The sequence below is a fragment of the Melopsittacus undulatus genome, chromosome 9 (assembly GCF_012275295.1).
Source record: "Melopsittacus undulatus isolate bMelUnd1 chromosome 9, bMelUnd1.mat.Z, whole genome shotgun sequence".
Taxonomy (NCBI): domain Eukaryota; kingdom Metazoa; phylum Chordata; class Aves; order Psittaciformes; family Psittaculidae; genus Melopsittacus; species Melopsittacus undulatus.
In genome coordinates this window covers 39,420,569-39,441,635 of record NC_047535.1, presented here as the reverse complement: position 1 = coordinate 39,441,635, position 21,067 = coordinate 39,420,569, and the positions used below count along the sequence as shown (strand labels likewise).

General features: G+C 49.1%; 1 protein-coding gene across 2 annotated transcripts in view; it reads left to right on the top strand.

The window, feature by feature from the left end:
- The window catches only part of LOC101878658 (plexin-B1), a 74,258-nt gene extending 55,155 nt beyond the window's left edge, over window positions 1-19,103 (top strand). For both annotated transcript variants that reach the window (XM_034065906.1, XM_034065905.1), the window contains exons 16-38: window positions 601-752; window positions 2,551-2,656; window positions 4,010-4,146; window positions 4,319-4,495; window positions 4,670-4,838; window positions 5,037-5,279; window positions 5,733-5,909; window positions 6,155-6,303; window positions 6,648-6,748; window positions 7,564-7,781; window positions 7,955-8,133; window positions 8,726-8,792; window positions 9,219-9,365; window positions 9,827-10,004; window positions 10,854-10,957; window positions 11,624-11,708; window positions 12,240-12,406; window positions 12,586-12,746; window positions 12,954-13,101; window positions 13,802-13,866; window positions 13,955-14,030; window positions 14,719-14,793; window positions 15,316-19,103. In XM_034065906.1, the coding sequence (XP_033921797.1) occupies window positions 601-752; window positions 2,551-2,656; window positions 4,010-4,146; window positions 4,319-4,495; window positions 4,670-4,838; window positions 5,037-5,279; window positions 5,733-5,909; window positions 6,155-6,303; window positions 6,648-6,748; window positions 7,564-7,781; window positions 7,955-8,133; window positions 8,726-8,792; window positions 9,219-9,365; window positions 9,827-10,004; window positions 10,854-10,957; window positions 11,624-11,708; window positions 12,240-12,406; window positions 12,586-12,746; window positions 12,954-13,101; window positions 13,802-13,866; window positions 13,955-14,030; window positions 14,719-14,793; window positions 15,316-15,420 (3,186 nt within the window). In that variant the 3' untranslated portion in view covers window positions 15,421-19,103. The remainder of the gene's footprint in view (window positions 1-600; window positions 753-2,550; window positions 2,657-4,009; window positions 4,147-4,318; window positions 4,496-4,669; window positions 4,839-5,036; window positions 5,280-5,732; window positions 5,910-6,154; window positions 6,304-6,647; window positions 6,749-7,563; window positions 7,782-7,954; window positions 8,134-8,725; window positions 8,793-9,218; window positions 9,366-9,826; window positions 10,005-10,853; window positions 10,958-11,623; window positions 11,709-12,239; window positions 12,407-12,585; window positions 12,747-12,953; window positions 13,102-13,801; window positions 13,867-13,954; window positions 14,031-14,718; window positions 14,794-15,315) is intronic.
- Window positions 19,104-21,067: the final 1,964 nt, after the last annotated feature.

The following is a 21,067-nucleotide window of genomic DNA, read 5'->3' as shown; positions in this document are numbered from 1 at the left end:
GTGTTTATTTTAAATGTTTCTTGCTAACTGCCACATGACAAATGTCTGTAGCCATGTGTTCCTTTTGCTGTCAGCTTGTCCTCCCTCCGGTGGCACACAACATCCATGTGCTGCATCTTGTCTTAGTTTACCTTGGATGCTGCTCAGGGACAGAGCTTTGACGTTTGTGCAGCATGCAATTCATTGTCGTACTGATGCTGAGGGGGGAATGGTGCTTGTTGCTTCAACACCAGTAACATGTGTTGGCTTATGCATTCCCACTCCTCAGCAGAAATGCCCTATGGAGTGGTCAGCATGTTGATGAGAAGGCAAAACAGAGCAGTCCTTTGAGGTCTATAGTGGATTATCATTTCTGGGGGGGACTTTTGGCAACAGTGAAGTATGGGAAAGAAGGCTCCAACTGTCTGTTCTTAATGGCCTTTCTTGTGATGAGGGTGCAACCTGGTACTAGTCCAAGCCAGTTAAAGGAATCCATAGCAGTGACCCAACCAGGCAGAGTTTGTAATGGGGCAGTTGAAGGGCCCTGTGCTGTAGATCAGTTGCCAGAGTGCAGAGCTCTGAGATACTGTGACATTGACACATGCGCGGCTGTCTTTGCAGGTGTACCCCCTGTCTGGACCAGTGGAAGGTGGCACTAGAATCACCATCACTGGCTCAAACCTCGGGCAGAAACATCAAGACATTGCAGAAACTGTCACTGTTGCAGGAATTCCCTGTGCCGTAGATGCTCAAGAGTATGAGATCTCTAGCAGGTAGAGTATCTGTGAAACCTCCTCCCAGAGGCAAGCGCTGGCTTTTCCCTTGGCTGCTGACACCAGCCTGAGATGTCCTTGCCTTTGCTGTAGCAGGTATTGAGCCTTGTCCGTTCCCAGGGAGTGCCCCTGGGTAAGGTCACTGTCTGGTTAGTTACTCAGGCAGTGACCTTAGAGAGATAAGGTTGTGTACAAGGCAATGGCCAAACAGTGCTGCCGTTTACTGACCACACTATCTGAGTTTCATGGGTGTCTCTCCCAGCTACAGGGTGATTTTAGTAAAGCAAAGGATATGCCTTGGGCAAGCATCACTGCTAGGAAAATATCCTGACCATGTTAACACAGGGTGAGGATGGGAACGTGTGGTTGGAGGTGCACACAGATTCTTGCCTCTGCTTGAGTGAGCACACCCCTAGGTTCGTTCCTCACTTGCAGCCGGACTTCCACCTCCCAGGAACAAATCAAATGAAAGGACCCCCACAACCAGGAGTAGACCAAGGAGTCCTGGTGGGCCCAATGCCACTCTTCTGATGGCTGGAAGTGCCTGGCAGGTCACACAATCCTTGTAAACATGGTGGATAGGAAGAGGATGGGAAGCAGAAAGACCTGTCCTGCTGAATCCAGCTAATGTCAGTGACAGAGAGCTGGGGAGCTGGTGTGTCTGGCCAGGGCAGAACCATACAACAAGGCAGTGTAATCTAGATGTTGAGAGGTATGACTGGGGGGTAGCTAGGAAGCAAGGAGAAGGGACTATTTGTGTAGTTGGCCTGTGGCAGGGCAAGTAGGTGGAAGCCTTGGACAAGGGAGGGAGAGGAGCTAAGCAACCGGAAGAAGAGGAGAGCAATTGTGAGTAACCTCTCATTAGAGCTATCACAAACCCATTTTTCCATTCCATGGTAGCAGTAGTTATAGCACCCTCCCCTCTGGGAGCCAGGTAAGATCCTGCTGGGAAATGGCCTGCTGTGTTGAGCAATGTTGTCCTGTCTGTGCGCCTTGTTTGTCTGGATCCATCTGCTTTCTGTTTTCATCCTAGAATTAGAGCGTAATCTTGCTGGGGTTAGCACTGTGTTTGTTCTGTATCACTGGCATGACAGGGTCCTGGCTTGGCACTGCCTGCATTCCAATTCCTGAGTCTTTTTGGTTGAGGGAATATAGCTGTGAACCTGGAACCCCCTCCTGAGCAAGGCCCAGACAAAGGCTGGGAAGTCTCCTGAAGAGTAGTTTTCCTGTTAGCAAATCAGTGCTGTAACATGGGACTCCTTGCTGCCTTGTTCTAAGAACAACCTGACTTTTCACCTTGTCAGCATCTCCCACACCAAATAATGGCTGGAAAAAGGGCTGGGAAGAATGGGTGGTGCAGATCAGGGAACTGGCTGGTTCCAGAGGTCACTGGCTGAAGACCAGCGCCAGCTAAATACACAGTCTTCAGTTTTCTTCTGGATCAGACCTAGTGTTAATGTGTGGATTGACCACTGCTAGCCTGGGGTCACTCCAGATGTGACTGATTTGGTCACCTCTGGACAATAACAGAGCTCTTGGATTCTTCCTATATCAGTGATACAGTGGGCTTCATCCTGTCTGTCCCAGAAAGTGTAATCTTGGATAGGATGAGCCTATTTGGAACAGACAGCACCAAATCCAGGTTTTAAAGGTGTTTGCCAACATTTGGTTGATATTCTGAGCATGTGATAAGGCAGAAAGAAGGGAGCTGTGGTCACTAGATGGTGGTAGGACAATGCAATGGATACAGCTCATCTGCTCTTCCATGGTGTGACACTGTTGTTGGATTGTCCTGCAGTATCGTGTGCGTCACTGGCAGGAGCTGGACAGAGAGATCTGGGCACGTGGTGGTGGAAGTGCCTGGAGGGGGACGTGGAGTTTCTGGGCACATTTTCACCTATCAGGTAACCAAGCTCTTGCTGCTTTAATACCTCTCCCGTTCTTCCAGTATCTCTGCTAAATGCCTGTGTGGTGCATGAACCTGTCGGACTCTACAATGTGTCTTTCTGGTGCGGAGATACTTTTATTGATGACTTAACGTCTTACTAAAAGTTCTGACCTTCCTTTTATTAATATGTAAATTGCTGTTTCTTTTAGCTTCTGACCTTCAGCATCCAGTGGCAGTAGTCCAGTTACTGTGCATTGTATGGAGAAATGTTTCCTATTGTTTTTATAAACATGCTTCTGATAATTCTTTGCTATCTTAAACCCAGCAATGATGAAATAGTTTTTAAGTCATTTTTAGATCCAATTACTCACTTTTCATCCTTGCTGTTGAACTTTATGTGTGCCTAGTTGCATGTCCCCCTCTCTCATGGAAAGGGGAAAGAGATGCTGAGAAGTCTTAGTCTATTCCATTTGGGGCTGTATAAAACCGTTTTATATACTGGATTATCCAGTTGTTGCTCTTGGTTTTGGTTTATTTTCACCATTTTGAGGCAGGGTGATGAGAACTGTGCACTATGGGCAACACAATTGTACAGGAACTTTTACTGCGGCATAATTCCCAGTAATTCCTACCACTTGATGTGTTTTTGCCGAGATCTGTGCTTACAGTTGGCATGGTTGTTACAGGTACTAAAGCACTCTTGAATGGGCAGGAGAGATTTCAGCTCTCACAACTGCACACATGGTTGGGTTGTGTTATTGCTGTACTCTCCCTGCTTCTTGTCCTTTCAAGTACCTTCGTTTATCAGCAGTGACTGACTTTGCTCCTTGGGGTCCTCTAGATTGTGCTGCAGCTCCTCAGTGGTAGTAAGTTTTTGTTGCTCTGAATAACTTACCAAGTTTTGTTTCCCCTTTCCAGGCCACCAACAAGTAGGTTTAATAGCACATATCTCAACACAAACTCTTAGGGCTCCCTGCTGGTAATCTCCTCTTCTACAAGACAAACAATTTATTTGCTGCCTTGTTTTTCCTAACATGAGTTATTAATCCAGTCACTGATCTAAACAATCCCTTTGAACTGTTAATCCTGGAGTTTGTGTGAGGCTCACAGCTCTGCTGTTCGCAGCTTCCATCTGCCTTTTGCAGGCTGTGGAGAGGCTGGTCCCCAGTTCATGGTTCTTGCTGGTGTGACTGATCCTTCCTCTGTTGCCTCTGCTCCATAAGCTAGCTGAGGCCTGCCTGTGGTTGGGATCTATAGCTTCTATTTTCAGAGCACTGGAGGTCACTGAACACATTCTGCTGTTTTCTTTCCTTCTTATCCTTTGAGGTCCTTATCTCTCACCTTTCATATTTTTTGTCCCCTCTCCTAGAACCCAGAGCTGAAATCCATTGTGCCAACTCAGGGCCCCAAGGCAGGAGGAACCTGTCTTACCCTTCTGGGCTCAAAGCTGCTGACTGGGCATCCTAGTGAAATCAGTGTCCTGCTTGGAGACCTCCCATGTCACATGTAAGATCAGAGTTATTGCTTGCTTAGATAAGGCACGAGATGCTTTCACCATTAAATTTAGGAAAATACCATAAGAGGTTTGCAGGCTGCCTGCAAAGAGCAAGGCACAATACTATAAACCTCCTCTCTGCAGCGGCTGTTAATCCCTTGTTCTCTCTTCTGTACCTCCAAGCCTCTCTGAGATGACAGAGGACCAGCTGGCATGCCAGACCAGTCCCAGCAATGTGTCTGCAGAGCTCCCAGTTACCATCAAATACGGGAACCAAGAGAGGAGACTGGAAGGATCACTCTTCAGATACACTCTGGATCCCAACGTCACTTTTGCAGAGCCACCGAAAAGCTTCCTCAGGTAGAAAGACTGAGGGCACCTTCCCCAGGGCTGTGTGCTGAGGCAGGTACTACAGCACCAAGTTGTTGAGTTACACTTTGGAGTAAAGGCAGGCTTGTGGGAATGAGCAGAGGCAGAAGGGTGGAAACATGAGCAAGACAGAGGTGGTTGAGATCAGCTGCTTTTCTCTTTCAGTGGAGGGAGAGTGCTCAGAGTTCATGGCTACAACTTGGATGTTGTACAGAAACCCAAGATCCGAGTTACTGTTTCCCCATCCGAACGGCGGCGCCGAGCTCTGGGACGATGGCGCAGAATCATCCCTGACACCCAGTGCCCTGAGGGTGCTCTGTGCAGCGTCCAGCAGGTACCACGGCAAAGTGCCCTGTGGAGCTGAGGGTGCAAAAGGGCAGATGTGTTGCTCTGGATTGCTGGACTTTCTGTCACTGTAGGATTTCCCTCGCTGCTATCTGCTTGGATCGTACCAACAGTATTGACCAAGTGGAAAATGTTCTCTGCCAGTTAGTGCTTCACTACTTATACTTCTTCTGCCTTTTCCATTTAGTTTGAAGAGCCATGTCTGGTGAACTCCTCCTACCTGATCCTGTGCAAAACTCCAGCTATTAACCTGCTGTTGCGGAGTGTCCATATCAAACTGGAATTTATTCTGGATAATCTCAGCTTTGATTTCAACTCGCTGCATCCCATGCCCTTCTCGTATGAAGTTAACCCCATCCTAAAACCCTTGAATGCTGAAGACCCTGCCAAACCGTATCGGCACAAACCAGGAAGCGTCATCTCTGTGGAGGTAACACAAAATCTAGCTGGAAATCATGTTCCTTGGACAAAGTTGTTCCTAATTGAGTGTTTTAAATTGATGGCATGCAGCATGCAAGGTTTTAAAGCACTTGACAGGCTTACAACCTGTCACAGCACATCTACACCCTCTGTGTGTGTGTGTATATGGATATACACATAGAGTGAAGTCCTGCTGTGGCTGAAGAGCCTTTAAAAGACAAGCTATTTATAACTGTACTTAGGCAGCATGGTGCAAGTCCTAAAGCTATAATCTAAGTTGTACGCAACTGAGTTTTTAGCTTACAAAATTAACTTCTGTAGCCAATTCTAATGCAAACCTAGTTGGAGAGGAAAAAAGGTTGCTTTCATCCAATGGCGTTGGTCTCTTCCATTTTCCCTGGAGCAATGGAAATGCAGACTTGGTTTTTGCCTGTTTTGATGTGCTGTTCTACTTCTATTCCAGGGGGAAAATCTAGATCTGGCTATTTCCAAGGATGAAGTGATGGCTATGATTGGAGAAGGAATCTGTGTGGTGAAGACACTGACAAGGAACCATCTGTACTGCGAGCCTCCCTCTGAGCAGCCGGCTCCGCGGCACCGCACAAAGCGGGAGGGCACAGACTTGCTCCCAGAGTTCACGGTATGGAATCAGCAGTACCTCAAGAAAACCTGTTGGTTTTTGAAGCACAGGCAAGAAGCAGTGGAGGCAGGGAGTGGGATGGGGAGTGGAGGAAAGGCAGAAGCCTGATGGGGGATAGGGGAGGTACCAAGGGTGGCAAGGAGCTGTTCTTATTCTCAATTCTACTCTTATAAGCCAAGCACTGCCCTCTGGCTTTGCATTTCATTGCTGACTGAGCTTCCATCATGGCACATCCTTTCTTACAGGTACAGATGGGAAACCTGAACTTCCTCCTGGGTCGGGTGCAGTACGACACAGAAAGCCAGCTCACCTTCCCACTTGAGGCACAGATTGGGTTGGGTGTTGGTGCATCCTTTGTGGCACTGATTGTCCTGGTCATCGTCTTCATATACAGGTAGGAAACTCTGGCACTGTGTGAGGTCTTTCATTTCCTCACAATGTTACTCAGTGCCTGTGGCCAAGTGTGAACATCTTGGGCCTAAACAAGGTCCCAGTTTTCTTTGTTTTGCGCCAAATCCTGAGCCCCTGGTGCTGTTCAATGTGTGAGGCACATTACACCTGCACTGCAGTTGTGCCTCTAGGCATGGCTCTGGATGAGCACTGGTATCCTGCAAAGAAGATGTTTGGTAGAAATCACCTCAACACCAACTGTCCTGGAGCCTTTGGCAGCAACACAACAGTTGGCAAGGACAATCCCCAGGTTAGGGCCACTTGGAACAATTCTGCTTCTTTTTGCAGGAGGAAGAGCAAGCAGGCTCTGAGGGATTACAAGAAAGTTCAAATCCAGCTGGAAAACCTGGAAACAAGTGTTCGGGATAGATGCAAAAAGGAATTCACAGGTCAGTCACTGAGCTCCTGGGTTCTTGCAGCTTCAGGGAAGCTTGAAGACCCACTCTGCCCTGCCTCTCTTTCCATTCCTGCGTATTCATTTGGGCAGCTCAGAGGATGCAAAAACTTTATTCTGTGCCAGTGCATTGAAACATATAGCCACATTCTTCTGGATTTTATTCTTCTCTTTGATTCAGAGCACAGTGATCTGTACAGAGCCCTCTGATTCTCCAGTTTATCCTTCAGACTCAGAGGAAGAGCTGAAAGTCAAGAGAGCAGCACACTTGGAGAGATCTTAACAGCAGCTAGACCAGTCTTTGTGTAGGGCAAGCTGAATTATATCCCATGTCATGTTCTGAGTCCACAAACCTTTTACTTAATGTGCTTAGAGCGGTGAGCCCCTGTAAGGGAGACCTGATGCTCTGAAACTGGGGGTGACTCAGACTGTAAGTCCCCAACTAACATGGGAAGCAGTGAGGAGCAGATCTCTCCTACTCTTATCTCTAATGTAGGTAATGCCTGTAATCACAGATCTGTGCTGAATGGTGGCTTCCTTTGGATAAAACTGGAAACCAGCCCCTGGTTATAAATAAGCATAATCACCAAATTCACCTTCTAGTTCCTCTCCAAGCTTCCTCATGCAGTTTATGCCAGTGCCTAGTTTAGTTTGAAATGTCCTAGCAGTGTGACCCCAGTGTGCTTCTTCCTGTCCGGAAACGTCCTTCCTCTTCCTCAGTCCCATCCTGCTGGCCCTAGTTCCTGTACTCACCTCATGCTTTGTTGTATGATCATGCAGTCAACCTCATGTGCATCTCCTTTCCTCCAGACCTGATGACTGAAATGATGGACCTCACAAGTGACCTTGTAGGCACAGGAATCCCCTTCTTGGACTACAAGTCCTATGCAGAGCGTATTTTCTTCCCTGGGCACCGTGAGTCACCACTGCAGAGAGACCTGGACATCCCCGAGTGCCGGCGGCAAACAGTGGAGCAGGGCTTGGTTCAGCTCTCCAACCTGCTCAACAGCAAGCTCTTCCTCACCAAGGTAATGGCCCTCTCTCTGCTTGCAGGGTAGGGACAGGGCCCCATCACATGGGAAGCAGGCAGTGTCTGTTAAAGCTCATTCCTCAACAGCTCCCTGCAGCACCACCTCTTCCAGCAGCCAGGAGCTGCCTTGTTTGCAGCAGGTTCAAACCCTGGCTTCTCTCTCCCCACCAGTTCATCCACACTCTGGAAATCCAGCGCACTTTCTCTCCAAGAGACCGGGCCTATGTAGCATCGTTGCTCACTGTGTCACTGCATGGGAAGCTGGAGTACTTCACTGACATCCTCAAAACACTCCTAAATGACCTTGTGGAGCAGTATGTGGCCAAGAACCCCAAGCTGATGCTGCGGAGGTGAGTGAGCCAACCATGGTCCCAGACAGCCAATTGGCAAGGAATATAGAAGGAAAGGTGTGAAAAGGGTAGGAAGCTGGTGTTCCCTACCCCAAATTCCTCTTTTGAAGCTGCTGCATGTCAGCTCTCGCCTTGTGTTCAGATACCAGGGCTCTGCCAAGTCTGCTAATCTCAGTTTGCTGTTTAGAGCTCCTTGGGCTCACAGTCATGCCATGTTTGGAGGCTAAACTGAACTATCTCCTCTGTTTGGATCCCCATTAGCCTCCTGTCTGGTCCATCCTTCTGAAGTGAACAAATTTCCCTTGTTTGAGAACTACCAGAGGCTTTCCTCTGTCCTTTGCTTGCTTCTGTCTCTACTTCTGTAATTTGGTGCCTCCTTCAGGCTGAAAAGTGCTTCAAATAAGTGATAGCAAAAGCATTAACTGTCCTGGTCTCTAAAGTCCCTTTTTTCTTCTTCTTTTTCCCTCTCTCTCCCTGGATCTTGTATCATTATCATCTAGTGTGCTCTCTTCTCAAGGGAAGTGACCTTTATCTCCAGATCTCTCCCTGCTCTGCACTGTATTACTATGACCAACCTGATGTTCTCTTTCAGGACAGAAACAGTGGTGGAGAAGCTGTTAACCAACTGGATGTCCATCTGCCTGTACGCATTTGTGAGGGTGAGTTCTTTGTCCCTTTGTGGTCTAGAAGGGGGCAAAAGAGGGGAAACAGCCACAGCTTTGCTTTGTGCCTTCTGGTGGCTGAAATCATGCCAAGGCCATTTTGCACTTGAGGGTGGGGAATGGAAGAGGTGGGCTGTTCACTGGGGCAGGGGTGCTTAAATTGGCTTTAATGCTACTTGTTGTTTTGATGACGCCAGAAGGGGACTCTAGCTCCTTTATCTTGAGACACAATGGCCATAGGCTTGTCTATCCCTGTATGGGAAGGACAGATTCTGATCTAGTTCCATTTCTGGAGAAGGGGTGGCAAGGAGATTCTATCAGATGAGTGATGCAGAGGCAGAGTAATGCTTCGGTTTCATGCATCTATGTGGTAGTTGGCCCATGCACTTTCTCTCAGGTGAAACTCCTTCCTTTCTGTGCCAGGATTCTGTTGGGGAGCCCCTTTACATGTTGTTTCGAGGAATCAAGCACCAGGTGGACAAAGGCCCAGTCGACTGGGTGACAGGGAAAGCCAAATACACCCTGAATGACAACCGCCTTTTGAGAGAGGACCTGGAGTACCGCACTCTGGTAAGCACCAAGTTCTTTCTTCCCTCCTGAGTTTAACAGGGCTGAATGTCTCTGCTCCCATTATTGAGGCAGAAGTGCTGCATCCTGCCATTATCTCCTGGGAGCCAGGTTTATCCCAGCAACACAAGATCGAAGACAGCAAGAGCTCTGCTAAATTAGGTCCTAGGCTGATAGGAGCCATCTCTGCAGTGATCTGGTGTATGTGCTGTACTCTGTATCTAGAAATAAGGGAATGAAATAGCTGATGGCACATCAAAGCTGATTTCCAACACTGTTGAACTGGCTCTCCCAGCTCTGGACACAAGACAGAACATGGTGTTTAACATCTGTGATGTTTTCTTTTCTGAATCTCCTCCAGTGAAAGGACTAGCTGTTAACTGGCCTTAATGCCAACCGTCAAAGGTGTAAATGTGTCAGATGCAATCTTACTAGCTGAGTAGCTGTGACCTTTTCTTCCCCAGACCTTAAATGCTTTGACACAAGCAGGAGTTGCTGCAGGAGGGGCAGAGGACTCCCAAGGGATATCTGCAAAAGTGCTAGACTGTGACACCATCACACAGGTGAAGGAGAAAATCCTGGATCAGATCTATAAAGGGACACCCTATTGTCACCGACCAGACCCTGATACCCTGGACCTTGGTAAGCAGAACTCCTTGATGCTAAAGCTCAGTGAGGAAGTAGAAACGTGGTCATTTGCTGCCTGTGCACAGCACCCTGGCATGCATGTCTGTCATTCTCTGCTGAGTGTGCAGTCACTGAGCAAGGATCTTGCACTGTGGCTGGACCCAATAGGGCCAGGAAAGAAGCTAACATCAGGAGGCTGGGGTGGGAAAGAAGCAGTTGAGTCCAAACCCTTCCATTTCATGGTGTTCTTTGCCAGACCTGGACCATGGCAATGGCTTGGTCAAGGGGACATAGGGAAAAAAAGCATGGAGAATGTGTAGGAGGGGGGGAATGATCTGAGTGCAAAACAGAGGTGATGTAGTCCTGCCAGTGAAGTCAATGGTAGCATCTCAGTAACATGTGTCAGGGAGGATTTTGCCCACAGTGGTTAATGAAAGATGGGACTTGCTCTGTGAGGGAAACCTCTCAGTTTTCATTCTTTGGCTGTTGCTGAATAGCTGTGGCATTTATAGATGAGCAGGTACAGTGGGAATAGTAGCTAATAAGGACTCTGGGTGCCTATTTGTGATTTGAATCACCTGCTTGAAGAGTCACAGTGTGACAGAATTTGTAGGAGCTTGGTGAGTGGAAGCTGGGAGACCATGAGGCCACTTGTCCCTGTGCTCAGAGAAACTCCTGTGGCTGCAGGACTCAGCATTGTTACAGGCACTTGCTCAGGTTATGTCGTCTGTGAAACACCATAGAAAAAGGCTGATGCGGACCAGTGGGTGTGCTGTGAGGCCAATCAGGTTGAAGCAGAGCAGATTCAGGGGTGCCTCAAATGAACAGTGTATCTTTACATTTTCTGTGGTTTCATGGCTGCAGAGTGGAGATCAGGGCTGGCAGGTCATCTCATACTGTCTGATGAGGATGTGACATCTGTTGTTCAAGGAACTTGGAAACGCCTGAACACTCTTCAGCATTACAAGGTCAGAACTCAATCTACCGTTGCCTCATCTCCCATCTTCTAAACACACTGTATTTGGGGCTCTGGCTCCTGGTGGATGACAAAGGGTTGGAGCTTTCTTGCAGCAGCATATTCATATTAAGTCAGTGCTGTGGCTGGCATTCTTGACTTCAGTGAACCCTGTCCTTAACCTGTATCTTGGATATAGGTTAAGCAGTGGATATAGCAAGCAGTGTAGAGCTTGGAAAGTGACACACAAGTTCATACCTGGTGGCTGTTGCATTGGAGGTGGCATTGCTGGATCTGTTAATGTTCCAGTGCAAATCAGTAAGTGATGGTGCACTGACCTGCAAAGTAGCTTCTAGGAACAGAAAGAGGTGGAGTTTTTCTGCACCAACATGTCATATCTTGCACCATTATGTCATACTTTGCTGCAGCATGTTCTAGATGTGAATGACCTCAGCCCTTGCATATTATCTTCTTCATGCTTTGCACATCATGTTTTTTAATTGATACAAACAAGATTCTCCCACCATTAGGGGAGGCAGTGATGGTGCCCCAAAATCCCTGTTTCTGTCCCTATTTCTGGTAATGGGATAGTCTGTTTTAGTCTACAAGCACTTGTCTCTTGTTCTGACAAGAAATGTGCCTTTTGGTTTGGATATTGATTTTTTTTGCTTGTGTGCAGGTACCTGATGGAGCAACAGTAGCACTGGTCCCACGCCTGACCAAGCACATCCATAGGGAGAATCAGGATTACATCCCAGGAGAGAGTGAGTTTGATGCCCTGTTCTCATAAATTGATTTTATAGCACTTGGCAGTTAACGGGACAAGTCTCTTGCCATAGCCCCAGCTTTATGCTGCTGTAGAAAGCTGAAATATGATTTGAACCCTCATAGGATTGTCAGGAAATGGAAAGCTTGGGCAGGTGAGATGAGAGAAGAGCAGAAGAGTCTAAGAGCAGAGGAAAGCCAGGCTGGGTGTGAAAATGCAGGATAAGCACAGTTCTCTAGTTAGACTTTCTAGGGCTGAGCAGTCTCCAACTTGTAGGAATCAACACCCTCAGGTGCTAATCATGGCCTGATGGTGGTGATGGGATACGAACAGCTCCATTGATGCTCCTGTAGCTTGAGGAACCATAGCAACAGTTGTAATATGTGCAGAAGGCTGGATATAGACCTCCAGAGGTTCCTTCCCATTTGTGTTTCTATCATATTGTGAAATGTTGCTTCCTTGGGGCTCCCCTGGCCACACTCTGCTGTGAGAGAACTGACAGTCATCTGTAAACAATTGCTTGGTTCAGAAACACCAATGCTGGAAGATGCAGATGAAGGTGGGATCAAACTTTGGCACCTGGTAAAACCAACAGAAGAGCCAGAGCTTCCCAAGCATCGGCGTGGGAGCTTGAGAGATCGGGAGCGAGCCAAGGCAATCCCGGAGATCTACCTGACACGTCTGCTCTCAATGAAGGTGAGAAGCAGCACAGGTTGAGTTTGGGATCTTTTCATCCTTCGTATCCTTGCAGGGATGTGTATGGACCAGTGAGAGGAGGCTGCTGAGTAGAAGAGGGGAACCCCTCACCTGCATGAGGCCTCCGCTCTCAGCTCTCCTCTGCCCATGCTGACTCTGTCCTGCTTGGTTTCCCACAGGGCACTCTGCAGAAGTTTGTGGATGACTTGTTCCAGGTGATCCTCAGTACCAACCGCCCTGTCCCCCTGGCAGTCAAGTACTTCTTTGACCTGTTGGATGAGCAGGCTTTACACTATGGCATCGCAGACCCTGAGACCATCCATATCTGGAAGACAAACAGGTATGATATTCCTCTGGGCTACAGAGGAGGCACTACTAAGCTGTCTAGAGCTGATCACTTGCAAAGCAAGACCCAGGAGGAAGAAAATAGGAGCGCAGGGCAGCAGAGCATGGTGTGAAAAGCTGTTTTGCTGGGAGATGCAGTGATGCACACAATATCCTTCAGCACCTTCACTAATACCCTGTTATGCTTCTGTCTTATCTGCAGCCTGCCCTTACGGTTCTGGATAAACATCATCAAGAACCCCCAGTTTGTTTTTGATGTGCAGACGTCCGATAATGTTGATGCTGTGCTTCTGGTCATTGCACAGACCTTCATGGACTCCTGTACAATAGCTGACCATAAGTTAGGGCGGGTAAGTACAGAGGGAGAAGGGAGCATGGTTGGCACAGGCAGTTGAGCAGTGCTGCCCCAGGAAGGCAGTAACACTTAGCACCACTGGAACAGCAGGCCAGGCCTGTTATTGCTCCCATGTGCCACTGGAGAGTGATGGGAGGGAAGAGAGGAAGGAGGAACTGGTTTTGTTTAGCACACAAGAAGTTGTTGAGGGGTGCTCTTTATTTACAGCTTACAGCTGCCTGTGGGGCAGAGCTAAACTCTAGTTGGCTGTGTCAGACAGTGGAAGTCACAGGATGCTTCCTGGGAAATTCAGGTTGGCCATTAGAAAAAATTCTCACCACCACTACTGACCCTGTGCTAGGAGTGGAACAGTCCTGCACAGGTCACAGAAGATGGGATGGGTGGATCTCTGGAGACATTCAGTTACCAGCTTTGCAAAGCCATAGTTAATGTGATCTCACCCTGGTGATCACCCAGCTCCAAGTGGAAGGCTGGACTAAGGGTCCCAAGGATCCCTTCACCAATGCATCTCGTGGTTCCTCAGACTTCATTACTAAAAGGGAGATGGTATTTGAGGTGCCTCTCCATGCAGAGGACAAAAATTCCCAAACCTGAATGCATGACAGAAAATAGCAGTGATGGTGTTACCTGCTAAGGTTAGTCCATAGCATGATGAAGGAGCTTGTTGTAATCAGTTCTGGTTCTGGCTGTTCAAGGATTCTCCAATCAATAAGCTGCTTTATGCCCGGGACATCCCTCGCTACAAGCAGATGGTGGAAAGGTAAGCAATAAACATGAGGAGTTGTAGTTTAAGCAGGAAGAGGGAGGCAGGAAGAACTATTGCTCATTGTCTGTGTACCACTGCATAGGTATTACGCGGACATTCGTCAGACCATCTCTGCCAGTGACCAGGAGATGAACTCTGCCCTGGCTGAGCTGTCACGGGTAAATAGAACTACTTCATAGAATCATGGAATGGTTTGTGTTGGAAGGGACCTTAAAGCTCATCCAGTTCCAACCCCTGCCACAGGCAGGGACCCCTTCCACTGGAGCAGCTGCTCCAAGCCCCTGTGTCCAACCTGGCCTTGAGCACTGCCAGGGATGGGGCAGCCACAGCTTCTCTGGGCACCCTGTGCCAGCGCCTCAGCACCCTCACAGGGAAGAGCTTGTGCCTAAGAGCTCATCTCAGTCTCCCCTGTTCTGGCAGGTTAAAGCCATTCCCCTTGGCCTATCCCTACAGGCCCTTGTCCCAAGCCCCTCTCCAGGTTTTTTGTATTTCAGAAGTCACCCTAGCCTCTCACGCGTGCATCTAAGAAAGTCAGTAATGCAAAGATGAGATCATTCCAGCTGCGTGTGCAATTCTGCTCAGACATACTGAGTGATGCCAGTGGCTGCTCTGCTTTGTGGCACCATAAGGAGGGTGAGGGTCTCTCCAGCTGACACTGGAAAGTGTAGTCAGGGACTCAGGACAAGGAGTACGTGTGATCCTTCCTTCGCTAGGAACTCACTGATGAATTCCCTTTCCTGTTGCTTTGTGCAACAGGCATATTTCCTAATGAATTGTTAGGACGTAGAGCTTAGAACAATTGTGAAGTGTCTCATGGTTGTGTCTAACTTCCTCTCTTATATTCAGAATTACTCAGGTGACCTCAATTCCCTGGTGGCTCTACATGAACTGTACAAATACATCAATAAGTACTATGACCAGGTGAGTGTGTGTTTCCAGCAGGTATGAACCTGTCCTTCTCCTTTTACCATCCAAACAGAAAGCCTCCAAAAATTAATAGTTAAGAGCAGCCAGACTATTACAATGCTGTGTATTGTCACTGACCTGTAACTTCCATGTTCTGAGTTTGCTTTACTCTCAAAAAGAGAGGGAGGAACTCACAAAAGTCTCTAACTTGGAGACTGTTGGGATTTCATGTATGCTTCTATTTTTTCACTATAGGATTCAAATACTCTGCTTAAAAATGAAATGTAGTTAGTGCAGATTCATTTACTAAAGATACTGTTTTCAGGGGAGAATTTTAGCATTCTTTGAACTATAAAATTCATATGTTATTTGGACAAATCTAGAATGTGATCAATCTGAGATGAATTACTACATACTCACTCTAGTCTTGAGCACTCTGCTTTCCAGCCTGGGGCTCTCCACTGTGTTTGCCATTTGAGCTGGTTGACAGTGTTGTGCACTGGAGGAAAGCTGCCAGTGAGCTCTGTCTTGTTGCAGATCATTACGGCCTTGGAAGAAGACCCAACGGCACAGAAGATGCAGCTCGGATATAGACTACAACAGATTGCAGCAGCTGTGGAGAATAAAGTCACAGACTTGTGACAGGCACAGACAGACTGCTCTGCCCTGCCTGAGCGGGGACAGTGCTCATCCTAGCTACACACATGGTGTCCTGCTGCCATTGGAACCAGGCTCTCCAAGGAACCCGTGGTGACATGAACAGGGATGGCCGAGGCAGTACAAAGTACAAGCGTCCTTCCATCTCAGAGAGTATTTTTTTACAGTTTTTTCTTCTTAAAAACAAAACAAAACCAGACTTTGGTTTTCCCCTGGCACTGTCAGGGGGGACCACACAGCTCCTTCCTACAGATGTTACATGAATGTGCCAAGTGTCCAAACAACTTTGTTGAAGAGCCAGGAGACAACACCCAGCACCGTGTCTATGAAGTCCTTGGTCTTGCAGGGATCAGTGCTGGGAGACTCCCCTGCTGCAGCCCCTCACTTCAGCAAGCATGCAGAGAGCAGGCTGACAACAGTGCTAACCTCTGTCCCTGGCTCCTGAGCACTCCTGCAGTATCCCACCCAAGAAACCCTTGCAGCAATGTCCCCACTGGTTCTGGATGTTGGATGTAGAAAGGAGAGTGTCCAATGGCACAGTTCTCTCACTCCACAGTGTTCTGGTCTCTGATGTGTTCACCAGCACACACACTTGCCCAGGGGCCTGCTGTAAATGGACAGCATCCCCTCACCCTTTCCCTCAGGACAAATTCCATGGGAGAGTCGCTGCCTGGCTCGCCTCAATCCCCACTGACCCAGCTCGGGATCCGTCTTCCTGGTTCCTTGTGGTTGGAGGTTGCCCTACTCTTCGGAAAAGCACAACAAATGCCTTGTGCCACTCCCCCTCCCTCCGGTGTCCGGCTGTTCTGCTGCTCTGAACTGGACTTGTAAATACCCTCAGAAAGTTAACGTATTTAAATGCTAAAGGAGAATGTTTAATTTTGTGGCTTTGAGACAAAGCTTTTCTCGGAGAAGTATCTCTGTGCACTTCTACTGACCAACGTCTGTCAGCACTGGAGCAGTTTTCTCCACTGCTTTGTCTGCAGGGATAACTCATAGATGTCTCCATTGTCGTAACAGCAGCTCGCCTTTCCAGCAGCTCAGTTCAAGGCTTTTTCTGTTAGGCTTTGCCTCACACCTTACTCACAGTTTCACCTCTCAGACTCTCCTGTTGCTGCATGTAGAAGGATTATTTGGTGAGCTGTGAACTCGAGGAAATTATGAAGCACAAGAGTGGTCCCAAGGATCATTGGGCATCCTGCAAATGGGGATGGTTCGGGCAAGGAAGGAGAGACTGGAGCAGGCACAAGCACAGTGAGTAGGCAGCTGGCACTGGGCAGCTCCTCGCTGCTCCCTCTGTGGATCCTGCACCTTGGGAACAGAGTGCTCTGCCCCTCTGGGAGCAGATTCCTATTTATAAGGGTGTCCTGTGCACTCTCACCCCTTCTGCTAATTCTATGCTGATGTCCTACATGCTTGGGGCAGGTCTGAGCCCTCTGTCACCTCCCTGAGGTGGTGACTGCCAGCCAGGAGGGATTAGAGCTAAACCAAGGCAGGATCACATCCCTACCTCTTTCCATTGCATATAGCAGCAATTCCAGACCTATCAGATCAGCCCTGTTGCTTTGTGTGAGTGCTGCCCCGTTACAAAACTGTTCTCTGAGCATGTAATAAGCTAACACTGGCCGCTCTTCCCACAAAGCTCTCTCCTGTGACCCTCTTCCAGCAGTATTCCTGGGTACTGTATGTGACCAGAGTATGGCCAGCATCCCTGGGCCACCTTGTGCTGCAGGTGAGGCAGGAGAAAGGAGCCGAGTTTGCCTCTTCCCCTATGTGGGCACCAGTTTGGGTTTCCTCCTGCCTGACCACCCACTTCCACCAAAACTTGTAGGAACTTAGCATCTCTGAAACCTCTGTCTCAACCAAACCTGATTAAAGCAGCCCCAAAAAGCTGGGTAGGAGGCAGCTCCTTGGTTTGAGGTGAGTGCAGGTAATGCATCAGAGTGGCTTTGTCCCCTCCTGCATTGATGATGGACTTTCTGCCCTAGGCACCAGACTGATATCTGCCAGGAGCCACAGGTTCCCTGCTGGATTTATGGCTCTATAGACTGTTAGTACCCCTGTGTTTGCAGAATTATCCCAGAACAGGGTGTCTGGGGCTTAATTCTGAATCCATCCCACAATGGAGAAGGGAGAAGGACTTGGTGGCTCACCCAGAATCACAGTGACTGGAGTCCAGGTGCCCATAGGCTCCACATCCTCTTTGCTTCCTGGTAGCACTCCCAAATATTGGAAATCATCTGTTTTCTCTGAGTGTATCTGTGAAAGTCTGCTTTTATATACAGCAATAATCAAGACTCTGCAATAGAGCTAACTGTAGGTGATTGACTTATTTAACATCAGCTTGTCCTTGTGTAGCTGGGCAGGAGGCACTGCCCAGGACCAGTGCAGTGAGGGTGGGAAGCTGGTTGTGCCTGTCTCTTCTATCCTTCTGTTCTTGGTATTCTAGACACCAGCATCCTCCTCCCCATGCTGGGATCATCCTGGGTGTTTGGCCATGGCCCCTCTTTCTCTCCATCCATGCCCCTCTCTTGTGGCAAAATCCGTTACTACAACAGGGTTCTGTTGCATTTAAATTTGCACAAACCAGGGGGTTTTTACTACATTTCCTGTTGCAGGGAAAATTATTTATTTACACCTCGCAATCCTTCCAAGTTTCTTCCAATCTCTGCCTGATTCCACAACCAGCTTGTCAGACACTCTGGAGATGGGATGTTCTTCCTCAAGGATGGAGGATCCTGTCTGGATGTTCATGTTTTCTGTACAGGTAGCAAGTTGTGTGGGCACCAGCGTGTCCTGCTTACAGAGACCATTCCCCTTCTGCAAGACACAAGTGCAGCATGGGGACAGTGCTGCTGTTGTTGAGCCCTCAGAGATAATGTTCTTGCGTGGCAGGAGTCATTTAGCAGGATATGAGTTATTTAGCACTGTGGTCAGAGAAAGAACCTTGCTTCCACCATGGTCTGGATGAAGCGCTGAGAACTGATCAGTATTAAAATACCCAGTTAGTGTACTTGAATGTCTCTCCTGTTGGTACAACTAAAAGTAGGCAGCACCCACGTGTTGTAGGTGTGTGAGTGTTGCTTTCAGCTGTCTGGTGGTGAATTTAGGCTGTACCTGGAAGTTTTGGGGTTTTTAGTAGAAATGGTGGCTGTTGTTTTAATAGAGGCTCTTGGATGCTGCTGCCGCAGTGGAATGTCGTTTCTTTTCCAGGGGTGCCCCGGTTGCAGTGAGATGCTGCTTGGTTCTGGTGCCTTTCTTTGTCAGGATGATTCTTTTGGTTCCTAGAACACCCCATGTGTTTGCTCAGACCATCTTTCTCCTCTGTCCTGGTGCCTCTGCCCTGTCCCAGCCTCGTGACTTGGTGTGTGTCTGTCTGTTACGGTATGGCCTGACCTGCATTTACACCTTGAGTTCTGCTCAGAGCACCCGAGGTACTGTCTGTCTCAAATTGGAATTAATAATTAATATAAAAACCTTGGAAAAAAAACACAAAAAAAATCTGGATTTTGTTACATAGTGTAATAACTGTTTGTAGATACTGTTCGGAGATGTAGGAATCTATTGGTGATATAAGAGGTTTTTGTCTGTAAATAATCAGTTTAGAGTCCAAATGATTTTAATAAAGAGAATTCTTACACAATAATTCAATAAATTTTAATATACAACCTACCTGTCGCGCTTGTCTCGCCCCATAACACCATTGCCCAGCATCCAGTCCTCTCCTTCCTTCCTCCTGCATGGAAACTGTTCTCCTGAGCTGGAGCACGGTGCCAGGAGTGTGGGGCTCTTCCCTCCTGCCCCATCTGCTGCCTTTGGGATAGCGGCTGCAGTTCTTTGCCATCACCTTGTGCCACCTTCCATTGATCCTGGTGCTTCTACAGGCTCCAGGGCTCAAGCACCCCTCCTGCCCACAGGAGGAGGGACCCTCTGGTTGTAGATGAGCCCTGCAATTGCTGGCAATGGCGCGTGGTGCACTACAGCCCTGGCCGTGGTCTTCCAGAGGGGGTAAGCACAGAGGGGGTTGCTTAAGGCACACACGGGATGGTGACCATTGTTGTCCAGCAGCCTTCCTCAATCAACAGCACAACTTCATCCCTAAGCTGACGGCAGAGCTCTTCCCAGCCATGGCGCTGGCTCGCGGCCCATCTCTCCCACCTTTCCCTCTGCTCCCCATTCCATTACTGGCACAGCTCTGGCTGCAGTTGCTTCTCCCCCATCTTCTCCGGGCACGGGCACTGCTTTGAGCCGTGCTCCCCCTGACCTGTGCTGTTCTCCTTGCCCTTTTAGGGGTTATGAACCACTTGAGCCTCTCGTCCCCTGGGTGCTGCCCCTGCCCTGGCCCCTCTGGTGCTGGGTGGCAGCAGGGCACGGGCAGGGGATAGGTGCTGGGCTGGCCCTGACCTGGCTGTGACTGCTGAGGGGTTGGACCCATTGCCACCTGAGGTGGGAAACCTGAGGGGCACAAGGCTGGGGCCTGGAGCCTGCTCTGGGTATAAAACTGTGTTGTATTGGGTGAAAAAGTGTGATTTTTACTGTTTGTGGCCATTTTCTCCTCAGTGTGAGGTGCTGAGGGGCTCCAGTGCTGCCATGGTGGGTTGGGTGCTGCTGCTGTGCCCTTTGCTGTTGTGGGTCCCTGCTGCCTCAGGCGGGAAACCTGAGGGGCATAAAGCTGGGGCCCGTGGCCTGCTCTGGGTACAAAACTGTGCCATATTGGGTGAAAAAGTGTGATTTTTTTACAGTTTGTGGCCATTTTTCTCCTCAGTGTGAGGGGCAGGGGGGCTCCAGTCCTGCCATGGTGGGTTGGGTGCTGCTCCCCATGAACCAGGCAGGGAGAAGCTCCCGACAGCAGCGGCTGTGGCTGTGCACTGTGGGGAGGCTGAGGAAGCACATCCCCTTGGTCAGGGGTGGGACAGGAGCCACAGCAGCAAGGCAGGACCCGGCACTGGGAGCACTGGGAAGCACCAGGCAGCAGCAGAGGGGAGGATTCCTCTGTGTGAATTTCCCTCTATAAATAGTTGCTGTGGAGACCAGGGAGCTGCTGGCAGGGAGAGGCCGGCAGTAAAGTGAGCCCATGGCAGCTGTCCTGGCTCACCGGGGCTGTTCCCAGAAGCGGTGCTGTGATCCGATACCCTGCCCCGCTCCGCACCGCGTCCGTCCAGCGATGCACAAGGCTGGGGTCTGCCCAAGGACACGGCACGGGCTAAAAGCAGAGCGGGACCAGGTGGAATCCCCCTTTGGGGAGCAACAGAATGAGCCCGAAGAGGAAGGGAGCGGCGCGTCCTGCCCATGAGCTGCTGTGGGGTGAGTGTGTGCAGGAGCCATGGGGCTGCTTTAGGCTGTGTGTTACCTGGGTGTTCAGGGATGCGAGGGCTTGCTCGGGGTGTGTTCGTGCAGAAGATGAAGGTGAGCTCTGGGACTCCAGCTCTTGGCACCGTTCTGGTGCAGTTGTGCAGTTGCTGCTTGCAGACCAGTCAGGGCCAGGAGGTTTTGGGGCTGAAGCTCTCTGGTCAGAGCCAGGCCTGTTGCAAACCAGCAGTTTCTGCACAGTGTAGCTTTGAAGGAGCAGAGCAGAACAATGGTTGTTTTTAATGTAAGGACATCAAGCAATGAAGGACTTTAAAACATGGAT